The sequence below is a fragment of the Anabrus simplex genome, chromosome 8 (assembly GCF_040414725.1).
Source record: "Anabrus simplex isolate iqAnaSimp1 chromosome 8, ASM4041472v1, whole genome shotgun sequence".
NCBI classification, from domain to species: domain Eukaryota; kingdom Metazoa; phylum Arthropoda; class Insecta; order Orthoptera; family Tettigoniidae; genus Anabrus; species Anabrus simplex.
Window position 1 is genome coordinate 229899588 of NC_090272.1, and position 22938 is coordinate 229922525.

The 22938-nt window shown below is 41.1% G+C and overlaps 1 protein-coding gene across 1 annotated transcript in view; it reads right to left on the reverse strand.

The window, feature by feature from the left end:
* Positions 1-1870: 1870 nt before the first annotated feature.
* The window catches only part of LOC136878735 (uncharacterized), a 177385-nt gene continuing 156317 nt past the window's right edge, over positions 1871-22938 (reverse strand). The window contains exons 9-11 of the mRNA XM_067152191.2: positions 17847-18074; positions 14074-14298; positions 1871-8940 (exon numbers count right to left, since the gene is read on the reverse strand). Of these exons, the coding sequence (XP_067008292.2) occupies positions 8789-8940; positions 14074-14298; positions 17847-18074 (605 nt within the window). The 3' untranslated portion in view covers positions 1871-8788. The remainder of the gene's footprint in view (positions 8941-14073; positions 14299-17846; positions 18075-22938) is intronic.

Below are 22938 nucleotides of genomic sequence, written 5' to 3' on the forward strand. Positions count from 1 at the left end.
ATCGGGCACAACGACGCGCATTTGTCGCCAGTCACCAGGGATGGACACTGGAACAATGGCGTAACGTGATATGGTCGGACGAATCACGATTTCAACTGCACCATGCCGATGGAAGGCACCGTGTATGGCGCAGACCACATGAAGCGATGGATCCCGCCTGCCTCGAAGGTGTGGTCCAGGGCGCTGGTGTCTCTGTTATGGTCTGGGGTGTATTTTCCTGGTATGGAATGGGCCTCCTAGTTGTTCTGGAAGAGATTTTGAATGGTATGCGGTATGTTGAGCTGCTCGGAGACCATCTCCACCCATTTTTGGCATTCCAGCGCCCAGACGGTTCTGCGGTGTTTCAAGATGAAAACGCGCCGCCACATCGCCCGTGAATGGTTCCAGGAACATGCAGCGGAGGTCCAACGACTGCCATGGCCACCCAGGAGCCCCGATATGAACCCTATCGAGCATATCTGGGATGTCCTGGAACGCAGGCTCCGTGCCATTGATCCTGCACCCACGAACAGACCAGCATTGGCGGCCGGTCTGCAAATGATTTGGTGTCAGCTGCGTCCAGAGGACTACCAGGGACTTGTCGACTGGCTTCCACGGCGTCTCTCTGCCAGAGGACGCCCCACACGCTATTAGGTGACTAGGTTGGCATGGAAAGCTGCATCAAACCAGTCTATGGACTGATGACTCAAACAACACAATCCCATGACATCCGCTAAGTCAGTGTATACGAAAATATGAGCTGAAAGTAGAAAGCAATTTACAATTGCTACGCTAAACAAATACATAAATATAATTGGATCACAATTTTTTCACCTGCTGGTAATAAGAAGTTACAGTGAACAAAAAGTGACATTCTGAAATCATCAGTCTTTAAAAATGTTATCGCAGAACAAAGTACTCAGTTGCTATGTCTTCGTAACACTTGCGTAGCTCTGTCTGGGGACGTCGCTAGATGTTCCAATTCAGACGAAGCGAAGTATCGAGAAGCATCGTACTGTAGAGGCAACAGTGCGGCGAATCCAAAATTTCTGTACGATCACTACGTGAAGGATCTCATTCAAAATTAGATCTGGTGACCGATGAAGTTTGGAAAGCCATGGTTTGGAAGGGTAAGTTTTCCCCATGTGGTCCTGTTTAGTAGTGTTGGCCAAAGCTCTTGCTCGAGACTCTCGAGACTGACGTCACAGATCCCGAGAGACTAGCAGAATCTAGAGACCGATTCTCCTCTGCTGCGATCTGTAAGACGTCCCAGTAAATAACTTTTAAACCTAATGTTTTTTGTCATTTTTCTAAATTTTCGTTATAATTTTTCAAAATCTGTTGTTAATTGATCTTCTTTCTGTTTTTCATTATATATCATAATAGTATATTTTGTAATGTCTGTTGTAATTGGAGTGAAACTCTGTTACAGACATGCCATAAATAAACTATGAGTGTAAGCTTGATAGTATATCAGCGCGTATTGCGTGAAATAACGTTCTCATATGGAAACGTGACGGACTTCATCACCGGATCTAGATTTCTTCAGATAGTGTGCCTTCAACACAAAGTGTGGCCAGTGAAATTGAGTGACACGGAAATCCCTGCTACCAAGGCCGATCTCTTGTAGAACATGCAACAGTATTTCGTGTTGTTAATAAGGCTAATTTATGTTAGAAAAGTGACAAAAATCCTTTAGGGCATTTTGTGACAGACTCTAAGAACATAAAAATACACCATCTTATTGGGGAAGTCTAGGTAAACCTCCGGGTATTAACAACGAAAAAATCTCTTCTGATAACTTTTATCCGTCCACTTCTTGTCAGAAGAGCAGAATCGACGATGATTAGGTGAAGGGAACAAGAAATTTTTCATACATTTGATATTTATATACATCAACATATATTCAGTTTAATGTATGTTTTCAGCCATTTTACAAACATGATAGACATAAATATAACCGTGTTTAAACATTGAATTATAATACATTTATAAATCATAAAACAACTCAATTTTTGGAGGTTATGTTTTTAAACCTCTAGGAAAATACAATATAATTAATATTTTCAGATTATTGTTTTCACAGCTTAAACACTACTAATTACAGTACACTTCAGGAAGAACAGCACCATCAAATTTAAAGCTCAGTTCAATCTGATGTTAAGTTTGACAAATCACCTTTCACCCTCTTTGTACAAAAATTAGAAAACTTTTTGTAATTTTTGTGCAAATATAGGGTATTTATAAGATTTTCCTCACCATATTTTTTTAATTACAACCGAATACATTCACACCTGAGGAGAAAAATAAGCGTTCTTTTATCAATAAGTTCTATAAAATATATATATCAGTTCTTCCGAAGTACTGATCTGCATTTCTCATAAATGTTTAAGTATTGACAAACTTCTTTTAAGGCCTTCTCTCTACCAACCCTAGGAACTATTTTATGTTTGTAAATTTCACGTCTAAAGAGCTCTTTCGTAATATTTTCTTCTTCGCCAGATGAAGATTCAGGCAAAGAACCGTAAACAAGTTATCTTCCTTTTCCTAGAGTTTTCTCAGTTTCTTAGGATCTGCAGTATCCGCGGATTTAGCCCAGTTCTATGGCAGGATGCCCTCTGGAGGGATGTACGTTGGATGTTTTGTTGAAGAGATTTGTATTAATACGAACGAAACGCCCAGTCCCCGAGACAGAAGAACTAACTATACGCAGTTAGAATCCTCGGCCCCGCCGGGAAAGGAATCTGGATCCCTCTGAACTGAAAGTCACTACGCTGACCATTCAGCTAAAGAAAAAAGGTAAACAAGCAATATTTATCGTAGGTATGTAATTTACTTCTCTCTACCTCGAGTAATAAATTCTTATTTTGTTTTATACGAGTTTCTGAAAGTGAATTCTGAATTTTCAACCTTGTTAACACTAGTTTTCATTATATTATTATTATTATTATTATTATTATTATTATTAGAGCCCGGGTGTACATTAATAGGTTAGAATGTAAACTTACTCAAGCGAGTAACAAGTAGACTATACTGCAGAACAGTGCTGCTACGAGGTTTGCATAAACATTAGGGGCCAGCCTATTATAACCACTTGGAATTATGTTCCTCTCGCTACATTACACTACATACGAGCCAAATTAGTTTGTATTCTGATTTATCACTCCCTAAGCCCGCGGCCTCTAATCGAAAACAATTCAGAACATGTTAGTTGCATCGTAGTTCGTTAGGGCGCTCGCGTCCTGTAGGCAGATCGATTTCCGGAGGAGTCTGTTGTCATTAAAATTTGTTTAACTGTGCCTCAAGTTTAAGACCATGGTCACTTTCTTCCCACTTCTAGCCCTTTCCTATCCCATCGTCGTCACAAGACCTAACTGTGTCTGTGCGACGTCCAAAAAATCGTTTAAAAATGTTTAAATGTAAGTGATTCGTGTCTAGATATCCTGGTTCACCCTCGACCCTCCTTGTAGGGAAATCATCTTCCTCATGGTGGTGGGATTTTTCGGGGTCACTTGCACCTTACTCTCAACACAGGTCCCTGTCAAGTATGTCCTAAACGACCAAGACTTCTATGGTCACCTAATATTTCGTAGAATGCAGTAACTAGAACTGCATATTTTCTGTAGATATGTTTAGAATAAGTCTATTTTAATTCAAATAGTTGGACCATGATATCGACTATGCCCCACCTTTGTAATTTCAGAAGGTTTTTGTTTCGTTTTGTAATTTCTTTTACATTTGAGTGAAGATGATCCATGATAACATCTGTTAGAATCTGAATAAATAAATAAATTAATAAATATAAAAAGCGCTGAAACTGTACTAAGCTTGTCGCATAACGCAATACTTGATATCAAAAAAAAAAAAATTGCCATTGTTACTCCCAAATTTGGTAGAGAGAAGTCCTTAAACATCTTCAGTAATATCTTAAGATTTCTTATATTCCTTAATCCTTCTATTCATCACAGCTCTGACACACCACACGTCCGTGGTATTTGTAGTAATGGAATGTAGTCGTGGAATGCTTTATGCGGGAAGATGTGCAACCTAAAGCAATACATGTTCGCGAATTCAGTGATTTTGTGCGTAGGATTTAGTTCTATATTTTTGTATCCTCGCCGCTAAAAATATAATCCCTATCGGGAAAATCGCTATTAGCTACTGGAGGTACGAAGAGTAATGACGCTAGCGTGTTCCCGTCCCTCCGTGGTGCACACACCCCCAGTGGAGGCTGCTTAACCACATAAGAGTCCTACTCCCAATCTTACGTATCTGGCAGTATCAGGAATCGAACCTGGGCCCCTGAGGACTGCAGCTAATAACACTAACAATCACAATACCGAGGTGAACAATACTACTAACATATTATTATTGGTTTTACGTCCCGCTAATAACTTATGGTTTTTCTCAGACACTGGAGTGTCCCACACGTGTTCATTTACGTGCCTGTAAATCTACCGACACGCCGCAGGTATATTTGACCACTTCTAAATACCATCGTTTCAAAACTACCAACTTGTACTCATACGTGAGTCATTTATCCAAACGGTTAAAAAGAAAAATAAGAATATTTCAGCTGATATATAATTTTTCCATTAGGACGGACAGTTGTCAGGTAAATTAGAATTTTGTGAAAAACTCTTACAGAAAATGATCAATTTAGAAATCTCCCAGTGAAATATACTCTAGAACGTGACATAACGGATATATTACTAGAATAATTATTTAAAGTTTAATTCTATTTTTAAAAATCTCTTTAAAATTAGCAGTTTGCTATACAGTGAGCTGCTTACAATGCTGCATCCTCTATTATTCTTGTCACTGTCACGTTACAAAATAATGAATTCACTTGACATGAAATGCAAACTCCTTGTAAACGTGATTGCACACCTCTGCATGGTAAGCGTGAAACATTTCTATCTAGAAGGTAACTGTTCATGTGTCTAAATCTCAAAAATGCTTCTTCGTTGAATCTTTCTTTCCTTTGCTGAATAACAATTGGCATTGGGAGAGTATAGTGGCTATCTTCAGACTAGAGAACAACTATTTGACTTCATTGGTGATTAGAGTAGTGTCCACCTTCCCTGAGGTTAGGCAGACAAGGGATAGCCAGCCCAGTAGTGGGGCTTTAATTCGGGTTGAAACACAGATAGGGCTAGTACTACTGGCGCACTATTCTCGTTAACTTCTGATACGCTTTCGGTGACAGCAAGTGACAATGTTAGCGGAGTAGTGGACCGCGGGCATTCGTTTCATTCTTAGTAATGCAGGAGCATGTCTACTCCATGTGGAGTGAGCGTTGCAATATTTCAGTGTCTTTGAGGACCTTGATGTGATTTTCGCAAAACAACTGTTGCGTGCAGTCAAATGTGGATATTTGAATTAGTGGATAACGACATGATCACACAAATATATAAAGAAAAGTGGCAACAATGCAGCTTTCAAAACTGTGTAGGGGAAAAGGGCCTTGCAGCACCTTAACGGGGATATTGCGCGAATAATAACACTGCTAAAAGACTATCAGTCTTCTAAAGACCTCGTGGACTCGACAGGATCATATTACACGAGTTTTGAAGAGAACCTTAAAGCATAAACGCTAATTTAAATAATGCGTAAGCCATATCAAGTCGGAATGGTCTCAAAGAATATGTAACATATCGAAGTGGATAACCTTTTAAGTAGCCCACCTGGTGGCTATGACCGTTAAGGCGCCGAGTCTATATGGCCGAACACTGATTAGCTGGTTTGAGTCTCGTTGGTGAAAAAACTGTTCACCTACAAAATGTTCGCGGACAGGGTAGATCACTAGATTGCGTGCTAAAAGCTGGATTCAATTTCAGACCTCTGCAGTGTTAATATGACGCTGCTGATGATCATTCGAGCGTCAGATGGCTACGTAAAGGCTTGAAAAGACCCAGTGATGTACGTGTAATTAGATATATTATGTAACAAATATTTACATAACCAACTATTTCTCTATTTCTTCATTGACTAATGGCCTGGATGAAAAATAGCTCGAGATGTAGCCAAGTGGGGTAGGGGTGGGTGGGTTGAATATTTGAACGAGCGGAGTACACCAAATGGAGCATGCGTACTAGAGTTTGCTAGCAGTAAGTGGGCCTCAGTCAAGGGACCTTCTTCTCATTTAAGATCAATAGTTTCTTGTTCAGTCAAAAAAACATAGGCACACCTGTATCTAGGAGGACATTATGACATTCTGTAATCTTCAGCTTCCCCTTAAGTCATAAGAAAGAATTCTATGACATACGAAGCGGATTTACAATATTTAAGTGTTAATAGGTTACCACCTGGTGGGGACTGAACTTCACCATTTAGAACGCCTGGAAGGTATGCATAGCCCCATAACGGTGTGGACGGACAAGTTGCCAGCTTAACACCTGGCCATTCCAGTGCAAGGACACCGTTCTGTGTTATAGTGCTGCAGAGCGGGTTGTAGTCTCCCCAGGCAGTATGGGTTACAATCCGAACGGACTAATACCCACCAGACAATTTGTTAGAAGTATTGCTGTCCACAAAACGATTCTGTCGAAAACTTTGCATGATATAGATAGCAGCAGTTTTGAGCGCTGTGCCGTTTGTAACATACGTAGCTTCCTACAATACACTGCTGCTCGTGAAGGGAACCAGGCACATTCGTCAAATGCGATTTGAACCTGATCTGTTAAAGTAATAAATATCTGCACCAAGACAGTAGTCTAGGAAACTTCGTGGAATAATTATCCAAGTTTGTATTCGTAACAGATGAAAATATCGTCATCGCACTTGGAAAAACCGCTATGCAATATATTTCGGCTTTGAAGTATTGCATGAACGAAGTTTCGTTCTAAGTGATACACGTGCTCTGGTCAACACTGTCACAGACGGTATTTCGAGGCACAGGGACGATACGTCAGAAATGTCCTAAACATTGACCCTTCTTCAACAGTGATTAGGAGCTGAACACGACATCTTCAGCAATCACATCACACAGGTTTAAAATCTGGTACACATTTTCATTTAAGGCAGGTAAGAAAGATATCACCGAAGAAGCAATCTTAACCTAATTCAACACATGAGTAGCTACGAGATAGAAACAACTTCAGTTTCTTTATTAAAAACATAAATACTTTAATTCGGAGAAAAACTGGTAGTACACTGGCTACCTTCAGTTCTGAAGATTTGGAACATTCATTGTCAACGTAGGCTCTATACACTCGCATGTGAAGCGACTAGGGTTTAACCTGATCCCAGCTTCACTGAGCAAGCTATGCCCAATTCTCTCCAATACACTTACATACACTTACCGTTCACATAATAATACAAAAATCTCGTGTTAGAGCACGAATTAAATTAATAACACCGTAATATTTCCACACAGGTTCAGGTTAAATTTGGCGTCTTCTACTCGCCAGGAACGATGAGAATTACTTGAACTGATGGAAATGTCCCTTTTCAGATGACTTTTCCAGTTATGCATGTACCAGCACTAGTCAAATGTGTTTTATTCCCAATCCAGTCATATTTCTGATCCTTTTATTTAAAATTTTTGGACTCTGAAAATAAATATTCTTCCAAGGAGAAACAAACTACACAGGAGACAAATTATTTTTCGAAAAATTCTGTATTAAAACACAAGCAAAACCAAGAGTTCTCGCGGTAAGACTGACTTCCTGTAGAAGTATTCGCATATAAATTAGTTTTTCTACTATGAGAATACAATTAGAAGAGGTAACTAGCATCTTTAGAATTTCTGGGAGTTGTTCTTCTCTCCTCAAGTACGACTTCCAATACAAATTAGTTCTTATTCTGAATAGAATTTGGGGGACTCCATTTTGAAATGTATTTTAACTCAATGAATACGACCTCAGTCTGTCCATTTATGCCCGCAATTTTCAGTTTAAAATTTCTGATATCACTCCTCGTATCTTAATACAATATATTAAGTTATTTCTGAAAAGCGATTTTATCGGCTGGAATCAATACGCACACATAGACTCAAAATACTCTTGCTTGAAGAAATTACACTTTGCTTTTATACTGTAAAGGTATTTAACAGCCTATTAGGGTATTTAAAAAACATTTTGAATATTTATTGTGTTAGGATAAATATGGAATTCTTACATTAATAACGGGGAGAAATTTAAAATATTCAAAATAAATTGATTGGAAAGCTGTTAACTGTTGTGAAGTTATGAAAGCAATATGGGTATTCACAGTATAATGGCATTATAGATAATATAACTATGTTTTATTCAAAGAAATATCCTAGCTCTTGTAAAAAGGATAAAAACAACAAAACTCGAAATGAATATAAGAAATTAATAGCCCCATGGTCGGTAAAAATGATGCAAGCATAAGTGGGTGAACAATAGTATACTGATTCCATTACCGAACCCAAATAAAGGAAGTCACTCAGCAGCGCTGAAGATTTTTTTCCGTGATTTTCCATTTTCATACCAGGAAAATGCTAGAGTTGTACCTTAAGGTCGCGGTCGCTGTCTTCCCACTCTTAGCTCTTTCCTATCCGATCGTCGCCGAGCGGTGCGACGAAAAACAAACATTAACAATTATAAAGTAAGTAACAATCACAGAGGCAGAATTTGTGCTCAATACTGACTCGGTATAAACTGGATGGGCTGTGTACAACATTTCACTGTTGCTGACTCAACGCCTGGAAATGTCTTCATTTCTTACACAGTAACTGTCCCTTCACTTTTATCTGAAACAGATCCTTGAGACAGCCTCGCTGAAGTCATGACATTGAGAACATTTAGACACCAAGTACACGGTGGAGGTGGGAGGTTTCTCATCAGATGAGGAAGAACTGCGGACCCACCCAGCTACCACACCGCGGGAAGTCGCTGGGTACAGGCGGTGTGTCGGACCACTTACCGACGTGGAGCAGTGCCGCCAGACCTGCCGACCAGTGCATCAGCCGCTGATCGTGCAACAGCCACAAACCTGCAACAGCAAAAAATCACTAACTGTCCAGATGTAATCATACAATGTGAAACTTGCATTTTAACAGGTTAAATATATTCTTTAAAAGACCAGTTCCTTGGCTGAATGGTCAGAGAGCACCGGGTTCGATCCCCGCTAGGGCAGAGAATTTTAATTTTGCATGGGTACGTAATCTATATGGTTCGGGGACTAAGTGTTTGTGTTAGTATACTTATTTACATTATTATTATTATTATTATTATTATTATTATTATTATTATTATTATTATTATTATTTATTTATTTACTCGCTAGGACCATCGAGGACCACGTTAGGTCTCGTTACATTTGACAATGAACCTCAGTTTGTTTTGACCCCAGAATTCCCTCGTTCTTTCTGAGTGGGTCTGCTTGCGTTCCTCTGTCAAAGACGTCTTCCGGTTTGATCTGTAGCACTTGAATGTCTTCTTCGGAGTTTCTAAACCAAGGCGTCGTAGTTTTAGTTTGAACCAAAGAAGTGAACCATCTGTTTACAACCTGTTTCCGTCAATTCGTTTCATAAAATGGTTCAATTGAAAGAATACCTTAGTGTTTTCGGAAAAGTATTCTTTCTTTTGTTGTCTATCGCACGTGACGTTTGGCAGGCTATTTCAAGTTTGCGTATTCGTTCCCCAAGTGCTTCCTTGTTCAGTCCATTTTTCATGATCTCATCCGGGTACCGTACTTAATTTTTCTACTCGCCTGATGTCCTCGTATCTCCTCCGAAGTTTTGGTCGTGCATAGCCGGACCCATGGTGTAGGGGTAGCGTGCCTGCCTCTCGCCCGGAGGCCCCGAGTTTGATTCCCGGCCAGGTCAGGGATTTTTCTCTCGACCTGAGGGCTGGTTCAAGGTCCACTCAGCTTACGTGATTACAATTGACGAGGTATCTGACGGTGAGATGGCGGCCTCGGTCTCGAAAGCCCAGAGGGTGCGTCTTGCTGACCACACCGCCCCTCGTAATCTGCAGGCCTTCGGGATGAGCAGCGGTCGCTGGGCAGGCCAGAGCCCTTTCAAGGGCGTTAAGTGCCGTGGGGTTTGGGTTTGGTTTGGTCGATCATATTTGATGTTAGTCATTACTTCTGTTTTTTCGAACATCTGCAGGCCAGTTTGTTCGGCGATTTCCTGTAACAGTTCGATTTAAATCCTAGCGGTTTCTACGTCGTTTGACAGAATGGCGATGCCATCGGCAAAATTTAGACAGTCTACCATGATTCCCTTGGAATTGGTTCCCATTCACAGTAGGCTATAGTTGGTTTCTGTTAATCTTGTTCGCCAGGTCCGGGTGATCTTCTCAAGAATGCAGTCGAAAAGCATCGGAACATGGTAAGATAGAAAGAGTTGAAAGCTTCAAGTACCTCGGAGAAATCTTACAGCTAAAAACTAGCGAACCACACCAGGGGCGAGAAGATGGCCGCTGCTATTCGCATGACACGTGTTTTACGTAAGAGAAAAACCATCACAAGAGGGGCTAAAGTAAGACACCACAACAGAGTGATTAAAACAGTGTGTCTGTATGCTAGTGAATGCCTCAGAATAACGAGAATGTCATGACTAAGTAAGCCATTTCCTGAATGCCTCAATATATATAATATGGTAATTTTATCAACGCATTAATTAATCGCATGCAAGAAGCAGGGTACGAACTCTGAAGTTCCGTTATAGGCAAGCTGGGAGCGGCACGGCGTGGAATTTTCCAGAGGATAACTCTCTAGTTTGAATTCAAAGCGAGTCGTTGCCATGGTTACTAAGCACGCCACCCGCACTCCAACTTTCAAATTAAACTGATTTGTGTGTGGGAGTGGTTAGATTCATCAGTCTCACGCACGGCGCTCGAGCTTTAATTAATTTCAAATTATAAGTCAAATATTCGCGTGACCAGATCGTGGTCTATCAACACGTCGAATAATAATTTAGGACATTATATCTATCCTGTAATTAGCCCGCCTGGTGGCCATGATCGTTAAGGCGCTGAAGTCTAAAAACGGTCTAACACCGAGGTTAGCCGGTTCGAGTCCCGTTGGTCGAAAAAATTTTCACCATCAGAATGTTGGCCGGCAGGGTAGGGGAGGTGGTGGTATACAATTTCTAATCACTAGATTGCGTGCCAAAAGCCTGGATTAAATTCCAAACCTCTCCGCAGCGCTCATATGGAGTGAGGGTATATGACGCTGTTGATGGTGATTCGTCCGTCGGATGGGGACGTTAAGCCTTGAGCAGACCCCTTGGTGCTATTCGACAGGAGTAGGCTATGTGCCGGCACCGGGTTTCACCCTCTCCCTACTATCATATATCACGTCATTCATTTCATCTCTCATTAACTCCTCTGATGAGGTTGACGTCAGGAAGGGCATCCGGTCGTAAAAAAACCGCCACGACAAATTCATCTCACCTCATACCCGACCCCGTAGGGAAACGGGACAAGGGTTGGACAAACAAACATATCTATCCTGTAATTGTCTTGCTCGAGATGAAAATAACTCTTTAACATTCCTATACCCTGTTCACGTGGTTTCAGACTATCCTGTACACCTACCTAGTCCGTTGGAACGCTTAAAGATCTCGCCCATTTATGTTCACGTTTAATTGTGTCGTCTATCAATTCCACAATGAATTTCGAATATTATCGTGAATTGAAGTCTAATTTATTACTCGAAATCCATTGTGGAATTATGAAAATGAAAATTCACAGCCTGTTTCCAGTCATTCGACCGGATCAGGAATGGAATGAATGAAGCCCCATCTAGCGGCGAGGATAGGATTTGCGCCGGCTGCCGAAGCCTGTTGCACTCCACCTGGGCAATGATTAATGAATGACAGATGAAATTAAATGATATTGGTTAGCACATAAATCCAAATTAAATGGCATGCATTTAGTGTAGGCAAATACATTCAGGTTAGGGAGATTAGTTACTATTTTTAATGTTAAATGTCAGCTATTATGGCTGTAGTTTTGTGTTTACACGTAACGTTAAATGTTTGTCAGGCGGGCGGTGTGCATGCTTTATGCCCAGGCCACTTGTACATATTTATTTCAGTTAGAAGGGATAGAGGGTCACGCCTGAGGAATATTTAGTCTGTTCGTTTTTATTTTTGCTTGTGTGTGTATTTCATGTTGTTCCATGTTTTCCTGCAGTTATTTGGGGAAGAGAGTCATTGTTAAGAACACAGGCCACCCGCCATCAGCGTTGGTTAAATTCACGTAATTAGCAGTATAACGTTAGTCAGATATTTCTATGCATGCAATATTAATATTATTTCAGCTATCACGAGAGTTACTGTGGGAACCTGCCTTTCGTTGAGAAAGTTTAGTTTCATTTTTAATTTGCGAGAAGGCAAGTCAGGTATGTGACTTAGGGATGAACGCAGGATATTTGAGATAAGAGGCATGATATGCCAGAGGGTTGAAATGAGGTCTGGTATTTGTGTTAAGGCAAGATATGCCATTGATAACTGAGGGAACCTTATATATGTAAGTGCTAATTAGTCAGCTTAGAGATGCGAAGAATGCATCGGCTGAGTAGAGAATGTGCTGTTCATTTGTTTGCCTCGAGATGTTTTTGTGTAGAAGACAGAAGACTTGACTACTTGCGGTCCCGTTATTCAGTGAACCAACTGGGAGAGAAAATGTTTCCCCTGAGGGCCATGTTCCTTTAATGGAGGGAATATCACATACCAGCCCTCCTCGTCCTTCTCAGTCTTCAGTTCGTGTTATTAGAGAAAGATCATCACCTTTCCTACCTCTATTCCCCCAGCTGTGGGATAATCGGTGCGAACTGCGTCCAACATGTGGATTTGACCCTATTTTACGGCCGGATGCCCTTCCTGACGCCAACCCTGTATGGAGGGGTGTAATTACTATTGCGTGTTTTTTGTGGTGGTTGGTAGTGTGGAGTGTTGCCTGAATATGATGAGGAGAGTGTTAGGACGGACACATACACTCGTCCCCGAGGCAGAAGAATTAATCAGAAGCAATTAAAATCCCCTACCCGGTAGGAAATCGAACCAGGGACCCTCTGAACCAGTACGCTGATCATTTAGCCCAGCGAGTCGGACGTTATTAGAGACAGATCATTTTCTTAAAAGGTGTTTTTACACCAACGTAAATAACTTTCTCTACTATGTAAATAATATAAGGTAGTGTGCAACAGTGAGGCGTGGGTTACACTCAGGCGGACGAGATTTGAATCCCGATGGATTCTAGGGTGGAACTTTAACCTAAAATATCACGTGACATCAGGGAATGCTCAAAAAGCTACACGAGAGCTCCAGTGGCACCACATACAACTGAGAAACTGAATAAAGTGTTTGTGGATACTAGAACATGTGTTGACCTCAGTGGAGTGTCATCTGCTCCTATGGTGCCACAGCTCTGTATTATTTGAAAAAGTTAAATTTGAACCTTCTTGTCATTGGTTTCCAGTACCTTAAAGGTCACTGTTGGATAGAATTCAGACATTCCGTCGTGTGTGAAGACCTTAGCATGAAGCAAACATAGGCCTTGGAGTGGCTGAACTCCAATCAAATGATCTGCAGCTGCTGAAGATTGACCTACCTCCTCTGTTAGTCTCACAGGATTGATTAAAATCCGTTCCAGTCGTCACTTCACGATTAACATTCTTGGACGCGCCGGGAATAGAAACTGACTCCCACAAATAAGAGAGAGCCATATTACCGATGCACCAGGGGACTGCACTCATAAGGGGATCGCGGGTGCGATCTGTGTAGCGCATTTGGATTTGTCCTATTGCTGGAAGCACTTCCTGACGCCAGTGCTATATGGAGGAATATGTGCACTATACTGTGTTTCTCTAGTGGTTCATGGCGTGTTGTACAAACGCCCAGTTCTTGAATCACAATAATTGACCAGATGTGGCTAAATTGACCAACCTTATTTGAAATCGAACCAGGGACCCTCTCAATCGAAAACTTCGACGTTAACTGTTTAACCAAGGAGCCGAACGTCAGGCAAATGATTTTTATAAGAAATAAAAATGAACGCGATATTTAAAAAATATAGATCTGGACTAAGTATTACTACTACCACTACTACCACCACCAATATCAGCACACATTTCTGAATAAATGATTTAAGAACTAATTACCGAGTTTCTTACCTGGATTGTTAGCCTTAAACCTGAGCACGGCCACACCGTTCTTCGGTACCAGGACGGTGTCTTTAAGGACAGGGTTGTTGAAGTTGCGAGTGATGAGCGCTCCTCGTCGGTCAAGACTCTGAACATCAGCTACTGTAGGAGGGTGTTCTAGCTGGGTAACTCCCAGCAGGTGGAAACTGTAGCCGTGCAGGTGGAACACGTTATCGCTTCCCTCTTCGCCACCTCCTACAGAAACATAACAGCAGCTGTAGTGTCGTACACAACAGTAGATTGGGTGGCCTATATGCATGCTTGGCAGGCGGGTTCTTGGGAGAAAAAATCAGCGAAGTGCGGGTCCATACTTTCATACTACGACATAAAATGAGACATGGTATTTCCACAATAATTATTACGTAAAATTCACAGAAAGCAAAGCGATAATTATGTCTAGAAAGCTCGCAACGTATATAGAATTCTGGAACGGCGATACCCTTCAGAAATCTAGACAACTGTTTGGAACTGGCGCAGAGTTATAGTTCTCAAATGGCTGATTATAGACATTTGATTATTGTGTTTCTTTAGAAATATTTAACATATTTCTGCTTTCTCTCACTGTTTCTCAAGTCTTTTCACTTCCACATATTAATATTATACACATTGCAAAAGTTATGACTTTCCATTGCTGACAAGAGACTAATGAAAATCCACAGCCTGTTTCCAGTCATTCGACTGGGTCAGGAATGGGATGAATGAAGCCCCCATCTAGCGGCGAGGATAGGAATTGCGCCGGCTGCCGAAGCCTGTTGCACTCCTCTGGGGCAATGATGAATGAATGACAGATGAAATGAAATGATATTGGAGAGTGTTGCTGGAATGAAATATGGCAGGGAAAACCGGAGTACCCGGAGAAAAACCTGTCCCGCCTCCGCTTTTTCCAGCACAAATCTCACATGGAGTGACCGGGATTTGAACCGGCGCACTGCCGCCTGAGCCACGGAGGCTCCTGACAACAGACTAATATTTACGCTAAACCTTATGAAACAAAAGTGAGTCCTAAACGCTACCTGTTGAGAGAAATTAGAACTACTCGTAGAGGGCGCTGCCAGCTCAGATAAATCATTCAGCAACCTTGCGGCGAATAAGAAAAAAGCGAGGGAAACAGCCCATTTTATTGCTACTTTAATGGCAATGCATGCTTAATACAGCATTCCTGAAGAATGCAAGTTTTCGTAACACAAATATATTTTATTACAAAACCAAACAAGGAAAATGTGGTAATAATACTTGCAATTACTACTAGTACCCAATGCAGAGCATCTATGAGAATGGTGATTTCTTTTGGTGGATCTTTAATAATTAAAAATACGTAACATTTGAAAAATTTATAAGCAGTCTATTGTATGTGGACTATCCTGTTTAACAACTGGCTGGCCTTTGGTAACAGCAAGTGACAACGTCAGCCGAGTAGCAGAACCTGTTTCTGGTGTGATCATGCGGTTGTTCATCAGGCATCTGTATGGACATGATGGACAACAGAGAGCAGTTGTTGAGAACACCGCTATAAGCTCCTGAATGATCGTGAAATATGGCAACACTCGCTCCACGTGGAGTAGACATACGGACGTGAGTGTGCTGCTGCATCACTGTTATTACAGAACGAGACAAATGAGTACAGTGGTGAGGTGTTACGAAAGCTTTGCAAACGAAGAGTTTGACTAAGCTGAATATTCCGATTGGTCAGTGAACAGCTGATGTGGAATGACATTAGTAGACGAATAAGAATGAGTGGAGTTTTTTAAGGTATGAAATATCATAATATGAGGGTAAGATTTGAACTGAAGAGGACAAATTTAATAGTCGTTTGTGCGAAAAGGATTTAGGGATTGGAATAATTTGCCATGGGAGATCTGATAAATTTTCAACTTTAATTTGAAATTGTTTCAGAAAAGGCTAGGAGAACAACTGATAGGGACTTTGCTACTTGAGTGTCAAACCTAAATGAGGACTAGTAGCGATTGATTGATTGATTTGATTGATTGATTGATTGATTTGATTGATTGATTGATTGATTCAAAAGAAAAAAATGAGCCAAATATTCGTTAACCTAAATAGGTATAAGGGATTGCAATAATTTATTAACGAAGGTGTCGCATAAATTTCTATCTTCTTTGAGATCATTTATGTAAAGAACAGGTTAACAACTGATACGAAATTTGCCACATAGGTGACATACACAAGTCGCAAAGCAGTGGAAAATAAAAATAAAATGAAACGAAAGATAGAATCAACCACGAAAAGGTAATTCTATAAGGAAAGAGAGAAAGCAAGAAACCTAATTACTTTTACTTCAAAAGTGGTCTTTTCAGAGGGAAACGAATGAAGTTGTATGGGCAGAAGACCAGAGCCAGTGAAGGGAAAAGATGATCCAGGACACCGTAGTTGTTGCTGAAGAAGAACTACTTTTAAGGTTTCTGGAAACGCCAACTTGACGGAATTTTGTGTCATGGAAGTTATTTTACTTCCCAGTAAATCTATCAACACGAGGACGGCGTATTTGAGCAGCTGCAAATACCATCGGACTGAGTCGAGGTAGTATTTGAGCTCGTGCGGCCAGCACTCTGCCATGAGAGCAACTCAGCTTGGCCGACTAGATGAAGGGGATGAGAGATGTGCAGTCTTAGATTGACCGAGGTCGATAGCTGAAGTGTGGCCAGTATCCTACAAGGTAGGTGGTGGGTTCAAACCCCGCTGTCGGCAGTCCTGAAACTGGTTTTCAGTGGTTTCCCATTTTCACACCAAGCAAATGCTGGGGCTGCACCTCAGTTAAAGCCACTGCCACTACCTTCCCACCGGGCGAGTTGGCCGTGCGGTCAGGGGCATGCGGCTCGAGCTTGCATCCGGGAGATAGTGGGTTCGAATCCCAGTGTCGGCAGTCCTGAAGATGGTTTTCCGTGGTTTTTCATTTTTACACCAGGAAAATTCTGGATCTGTACCTTAATTAAGTCCGCGGCCGCTTCCTTCCAACTCCTAGGCCTTTCCTATCCCATCGTCGCCACAAGACCTATCTGTATCGGTGTGACATAAAAGTAACTAGTAAAAACAAAATAATAATAATAATAATAATAATAATAATGAAAAGACAATTGCCTGAATGGGGATTGCCGAAGTAGAAAAGAGCGTAAATTTCTGAGGAAAATTCTCGGACCCAAGAAAGCAACAGGAAATGAGTTTACCTTCCGTTTGAGATCAAATCAAGAGCTGTATGAAAAATGCGAGAACATTTCTACCCCGATAAGAAAAAGACGACTGACTTTCTATGGACACCTGAGAAGAATGGGCCCGGAACGCCTAGCAAATAAGATCCTCGTCTTGGAGGAAAGAAGAAAGACGCAAATACCATGGCTGAAAGAAGTTCATTGGGATCTTAAACAATGTGGCATTGAGGAGAGAGATACTACAAACAGAACAGTGTTCAGAAGGAAAATTGCGGAGGTGACGGATCTGATCGTAGAGAAACCCAGGAGAACAAGAAGGGTGCTGAGGAACGAGCAAATGCGAGCCAGAGAATGAAGGAGTATTGGCGTAAAAAGAAAGAACATGTACAGTCAAGCAAGTTGTGTAATTGTAACCAATAGGATACTGAAACGATCTTAAATAAATGCATAATATCGATGAAGGCTGGAGATCGGTAAGTTTGGTGCGACTGTATGAAGAATAAGACGGGTATGGGGCCACAAAATTCAGAAATGAATGGCACGATTAATGATCTAGAAGACAGGGTACTAAGTACTTACCTTGATTAATAAGCACCAACTCTACAGCGTTTCCTAAAGGAATGTTCATGATATGCGTGCACTGGCAGAATCCACCATTATGAGGATCACGACACCTTGCGGGCAGGTAATCCTGGTTACAGGGAAGCTCGGAGTCCACTTCCGCTAATTCGAAGAGCAGAGGAGACGACGGCAACATGAAGGTGAGATTGTTGATGTGAGGCACCCTTACATGATTGGTGCGACTACCTGCAACAAGATACATCAACATTACCTAACACGAATTGTCTCGTATGATAGAAATCTACGAGGGCTGGAAAAAGAGTATTGGCAACATATACAGGGTGTATCATAAAAATACCGACAAAAAAATCAACGATGTTCTTCGTGTTGTGTTAAGAATGATGGTGCAATATGATTGGCGGACAAATGTTCTCTTTTCAAGAAAATGCGGTTTCTTTGTAACTTCCGGGCCCGCGATTTAAATTGACAAAGTCGCTGTATTTGCTGTGCCAGAGAGACAGTCCCTGCCTGTTTCTGAGCGTCATATGAGGGAAGGGAAACGTCGTATGGCTTTTAGTGCCGGGAGGACATGTTCGGCTCGCCAGGTGCAGGTCTTTTGATTTGGCTCCCGTAGGCGACCTGCGCGTCGTGGTGGTGGTGCTGCTGCTGCTGCTGATGATGATGATGAAGAAAAGGACACATTCACTCAGTCCCCGTGCCAGTAGAATTAACCAATGATGGTTAAAATTCTCGAACCCGGGACCCCTGTGACCAAAGGACAACACGGTAACCATTTAGCGGACTGCGATACAGAGGTAATGTGCGACGCACCACATGTCACTGTTACACCGTTCTCAACTGTACATCGAAATAGGAGGAGGCATATTGGACATCTACTGTAATCAAACCATTGGGCGTACTTCGTTCAGTATTTCATTTCATTCACAATGCTGTGAATGAAGGAATACACAATTGCGGGATGGCAGCGTTGCATCTTCGAGCACCGAGAAGTGTGACAGGCTCAAAAATGTCAATTTTTGTTTTTGAGCTTTAAAATCTTTATCTTTCCTGAAGAATTTGGTGTATCAATTATTGTGCTTAAGTTATATTTGAGGCAATAAAACTAGGTTTAAACGTGACTCTGCACGCTGAATATCATTAGATGCCAGCTACAAGTCAAATATTCTTTTTGGATTTTCCCTAAGTCATATTCTTTCAAATTTTGTGTGCCTCTTTCTCAGAAACTATCGCATGAATACATTTGAAACTTGTCAGTATCTTAAACACTATATAGATATGTTTGTGTAAGTAAATTTAATCACATATCTCGATTAGCTCATGGAGGACAGCTTGAAGAGTACTGACAATTTTACAGAAAATTTCAGTTTCCAACTAGGATTTGAAAAATACTAATTTCTCAACTTCTTTAAATAATAGGACAATAATTTTACTTCAGCAGCTCACGAAAGGTTTATATATTATGCATGCAAAGTTTCTGGGATCTGGTTTGAGTATTTGCTCATAAAAGTGTACCTCAGTTAAGGGAAGTTTTAACAATATTTTTAAAAATATTATTGTTACAATGTTCTTTCTGACACAAAATATTAAACATACAAGCTTCATATTCTACTCATATAATGATGAATGGATTCTGAATGTATCAAAAGAACATTCATGTAAATACCTCTTTTACTTTCTAAGATATTTAACTATCCATTGGAAGTTACATTTTTCTATCGTTTCACACTTCCCGGTTCCCTTAAATAATGAAAAACATTACTGCGACCAACAGACGAGAGGAGAAACGACCTGGTGCATTGCTTGACTGACATATGTTCTTGTACTGTGTGTGCAGTTACGACTGTTTAATAAATGAACTGTGGATATTGCCTGTAAGAGACAAGGACAATTCTGTGGGAGTTGAACGAGGAAACTTGTGCTGAGCATTATCTCCGTCTCCATCATACACCTCGCTTCCCCTCCCTCCCTGAAGCACGGCGGCTTGCATAGCAAATGCGGCGACTTCGTCAATTTGAATCGCGCATCCGTAAGTAGCAAAGTGACCTCATTTTCTCCGCCAATCCGAATGCACCATCGTTCTTAACATAACAAGAAGAGCATCACCGATTTCGTTTCGGTATCGTTATGAAACACTCTGTATAGATATACGATATATTTATTACAGAACCACCATACATCTACAGCAGAGCGCCCGTTGAGGCTCGCTGGTCTGCAGTGCGGGCAGCCTATGTACCCCTCACAGTAAAGCGAGAGAGTGGACGACCACACCTGACACGGAACAGGAGCAGGGACGTTCCATTTGACTACGGAGCTCTCCCCGCAACATTACACAACACGGTGACCGTAGTACAGTATTGAAAAAAGATATACTAATTGCTAGAAAAACAGACTTTTAAAACATATTCGGGTTTGATTTATACTGTGCTCCATATTAATAAACATTGTTTTATATTTCCATATTCAAAGAAACTTTAAAAGTTTCGCGTTACCATCTTACCGCTTTGAAGCGTGCTCTGATTTACAATTTCCTGGATGGAAATGACAGAATTTCCACTAAAGAAAGTAAAATTTAGGGACTGCCTGGCCGAGGCGGTAAAGGCGTGCTTGGTTCACCCGTTAGGACGTGGGTTCGATTCCCCGTCAGAAACGAGATTTCCACTTCCGGAGGTGCACATGGCCCTGAGGTTCACTCAGCCTACATCAAAAATGAGTACCAGGTTAATTCCTGGGGGAAAAGGTGGCTAGACGTAGAGCTAACCACTCTGCCCCACCAAGTGCCGAGGTGACGGATAGTGGAAGCCTTTACGTTCCACCCCTCCAAGGGTTTTCATGGCCTGTACGGAGATGACCTTAACTTTTAAAGTAAAATTCCAGTTATTCGTCCAGTAAAACGTTATATATTTACAAACTTCAATAACAACAAGTTTATTTCTTGATTTAGTACATTGTTGAAATGCTATGCGACCTTCCCTTCTAGAGTAGCAATCTTACTAATAAACCACCGTGTGTAAGCCTCCTGTGTATACATCTGTTATAGTTATTCACTGAATTGCTTATACAGAGCAGGACCCTCGTATGAGCACTGTATAGCAGCGAGTGACGAAAAGCAAACTAGTGGTCAGTTTTGTTTCAGTGAAATTTACTGTCTGAAGTAATATAATCGTGGAAAAATATCGGAATTATCTATTAAGAACACATTGGAAGAATGGAAAATATTGTTGATGATCTCTACGATATTTTAAACATTGAAGGCATAGAACATTCAGAGATTATGGAGGCTGTACATGTTCGTAACATAAAACAATTTAACAGACGGAGTGACCCGTTTCTCCTACATGACGAAAGTTTTAAAATGAAATATATCTGTTTACGAAGGAGAATGCTCGAATTGTCATTACCACAAACAGAAAAGAGTTAATGAATGGTTCTGTATCTTGCGAACTTCATGTTCTCAATGCACTACGGACATGAGCGCGGAATTATTATCAGTGACACAATTATCACTATTGAGAATAATATACCTCTGAAATATATGTATTACTGTTGTTTATTCCAACATTTTATTCTATTCTATTCTATTCTATTCATGCTATTACGCGGCTTTCAGAAGATTTTTCTCCTGGATAACCAGCAAAAGCGATCATAAATGCGGTGAACGTGAGAAATTCGTCAGGGAACTGCAGGAAGTGATTCCTACGGCCTGAAACGAGTGTATAGGTGCAGCACGTGTATTAGCAAGAAAAATATACAAAGCGTGTACGGCGTTTATTAAATACAAGTTTTAAACAACTGTATAAGGAGTTTCTATTAGTAAATATTTTGCTGGCATTTTGAATGTTCAAGTTCGCCATATCTCCCACCAGGTAACTGAATTCAGTATAGAAGTCAACTGGAACGTCAGGTACGGTCAACTCAAAATCTTTCATATTTACTGTCTATGTTACGACTACATTGTGAGGGTGTATGAAACGCTTGAAAAAGGAAACGCACATCTATTCTGAATCGTCCCATTCATTTAGTCTAGTTCCACTGAATATCTCATCCGCGTTCGTTTGGTAGTTATATTGTCTTTTTTACGTGTAATTACTTCACTTAGTGACATATTTCTGTTTACTCCTACTGTAGCATAAGGCTTCCTCGATCGATGGCCGGCTTCCGTGGGCTTTCTTAAAGTCAGCCAAAAGACATAGCTAGCACGGTTGCTATGCTTACACCTCCGTCGCACATTTTGTCGTGTCCCGTTACACAAATTTTCGGATCATACCCAGCCATAGGACATATTAAAAAAAAGAATCCGTGACGTGCCCTGTCAAAGCAAGATGGGCGACAAGTGAGATCCCATTTTGGCGGTACCACGCTAGAGGGCAATCGTAACAACTTTGGAACCGTCAGTTCGATTTTTAAAAACAAAGTGTCGTTTGGAAGGTATATATTGGCCAAACACGCCCGTCCATTGGTTCTCGTATCAAGGAACATGAACGAAATATTAGTCTCAACCAGCCAGACAAATCAGCATTAGCTGAACACGCCTGTCGTCGGGTCATGATGTGTTCCAAGATGATCGAGCTCTTACCCAAATAGACACTACAGGTCCAGGATTATACGGGAAGCGGTGGAAATACGTAAAAATCCAAACAATTTCAACAGGGACACTAGCCATCAATTAAGTAATACGTGGTTGCCAGCCATTAAGAATTTACGTAGGTAGTTCCCTTCTCTGTCACTTGACTATTGTTATTTCGTTTCTGTGTTTTCCAAATTCGTACGTTCCTTATCGCCAGATCTTTTAGTCCAAGCTTGTGTCGATGTCATACTTTCATATGTGTGTACACCTGTTATATGACTCCCTCTCAGACTGATTCTGATGGTTCCGCCAGCTTCCGTTTCGAATGCTAGCGCTGTACCGCGTACGGTAGGCCATCTGGTGACGAATTAACGTACCACTTCAACTTCTATTATTAACGTCTAAATTCGAAATTCATTGTTGGAGAAGTCTTCCTCGTGAGCAGTCGAGATCTTCTTCTGAAGACGCAAAGAAAAGTGCTCTGCAAAACGCAACGAATGTCACCTTATTTTCTGGACATGGCAG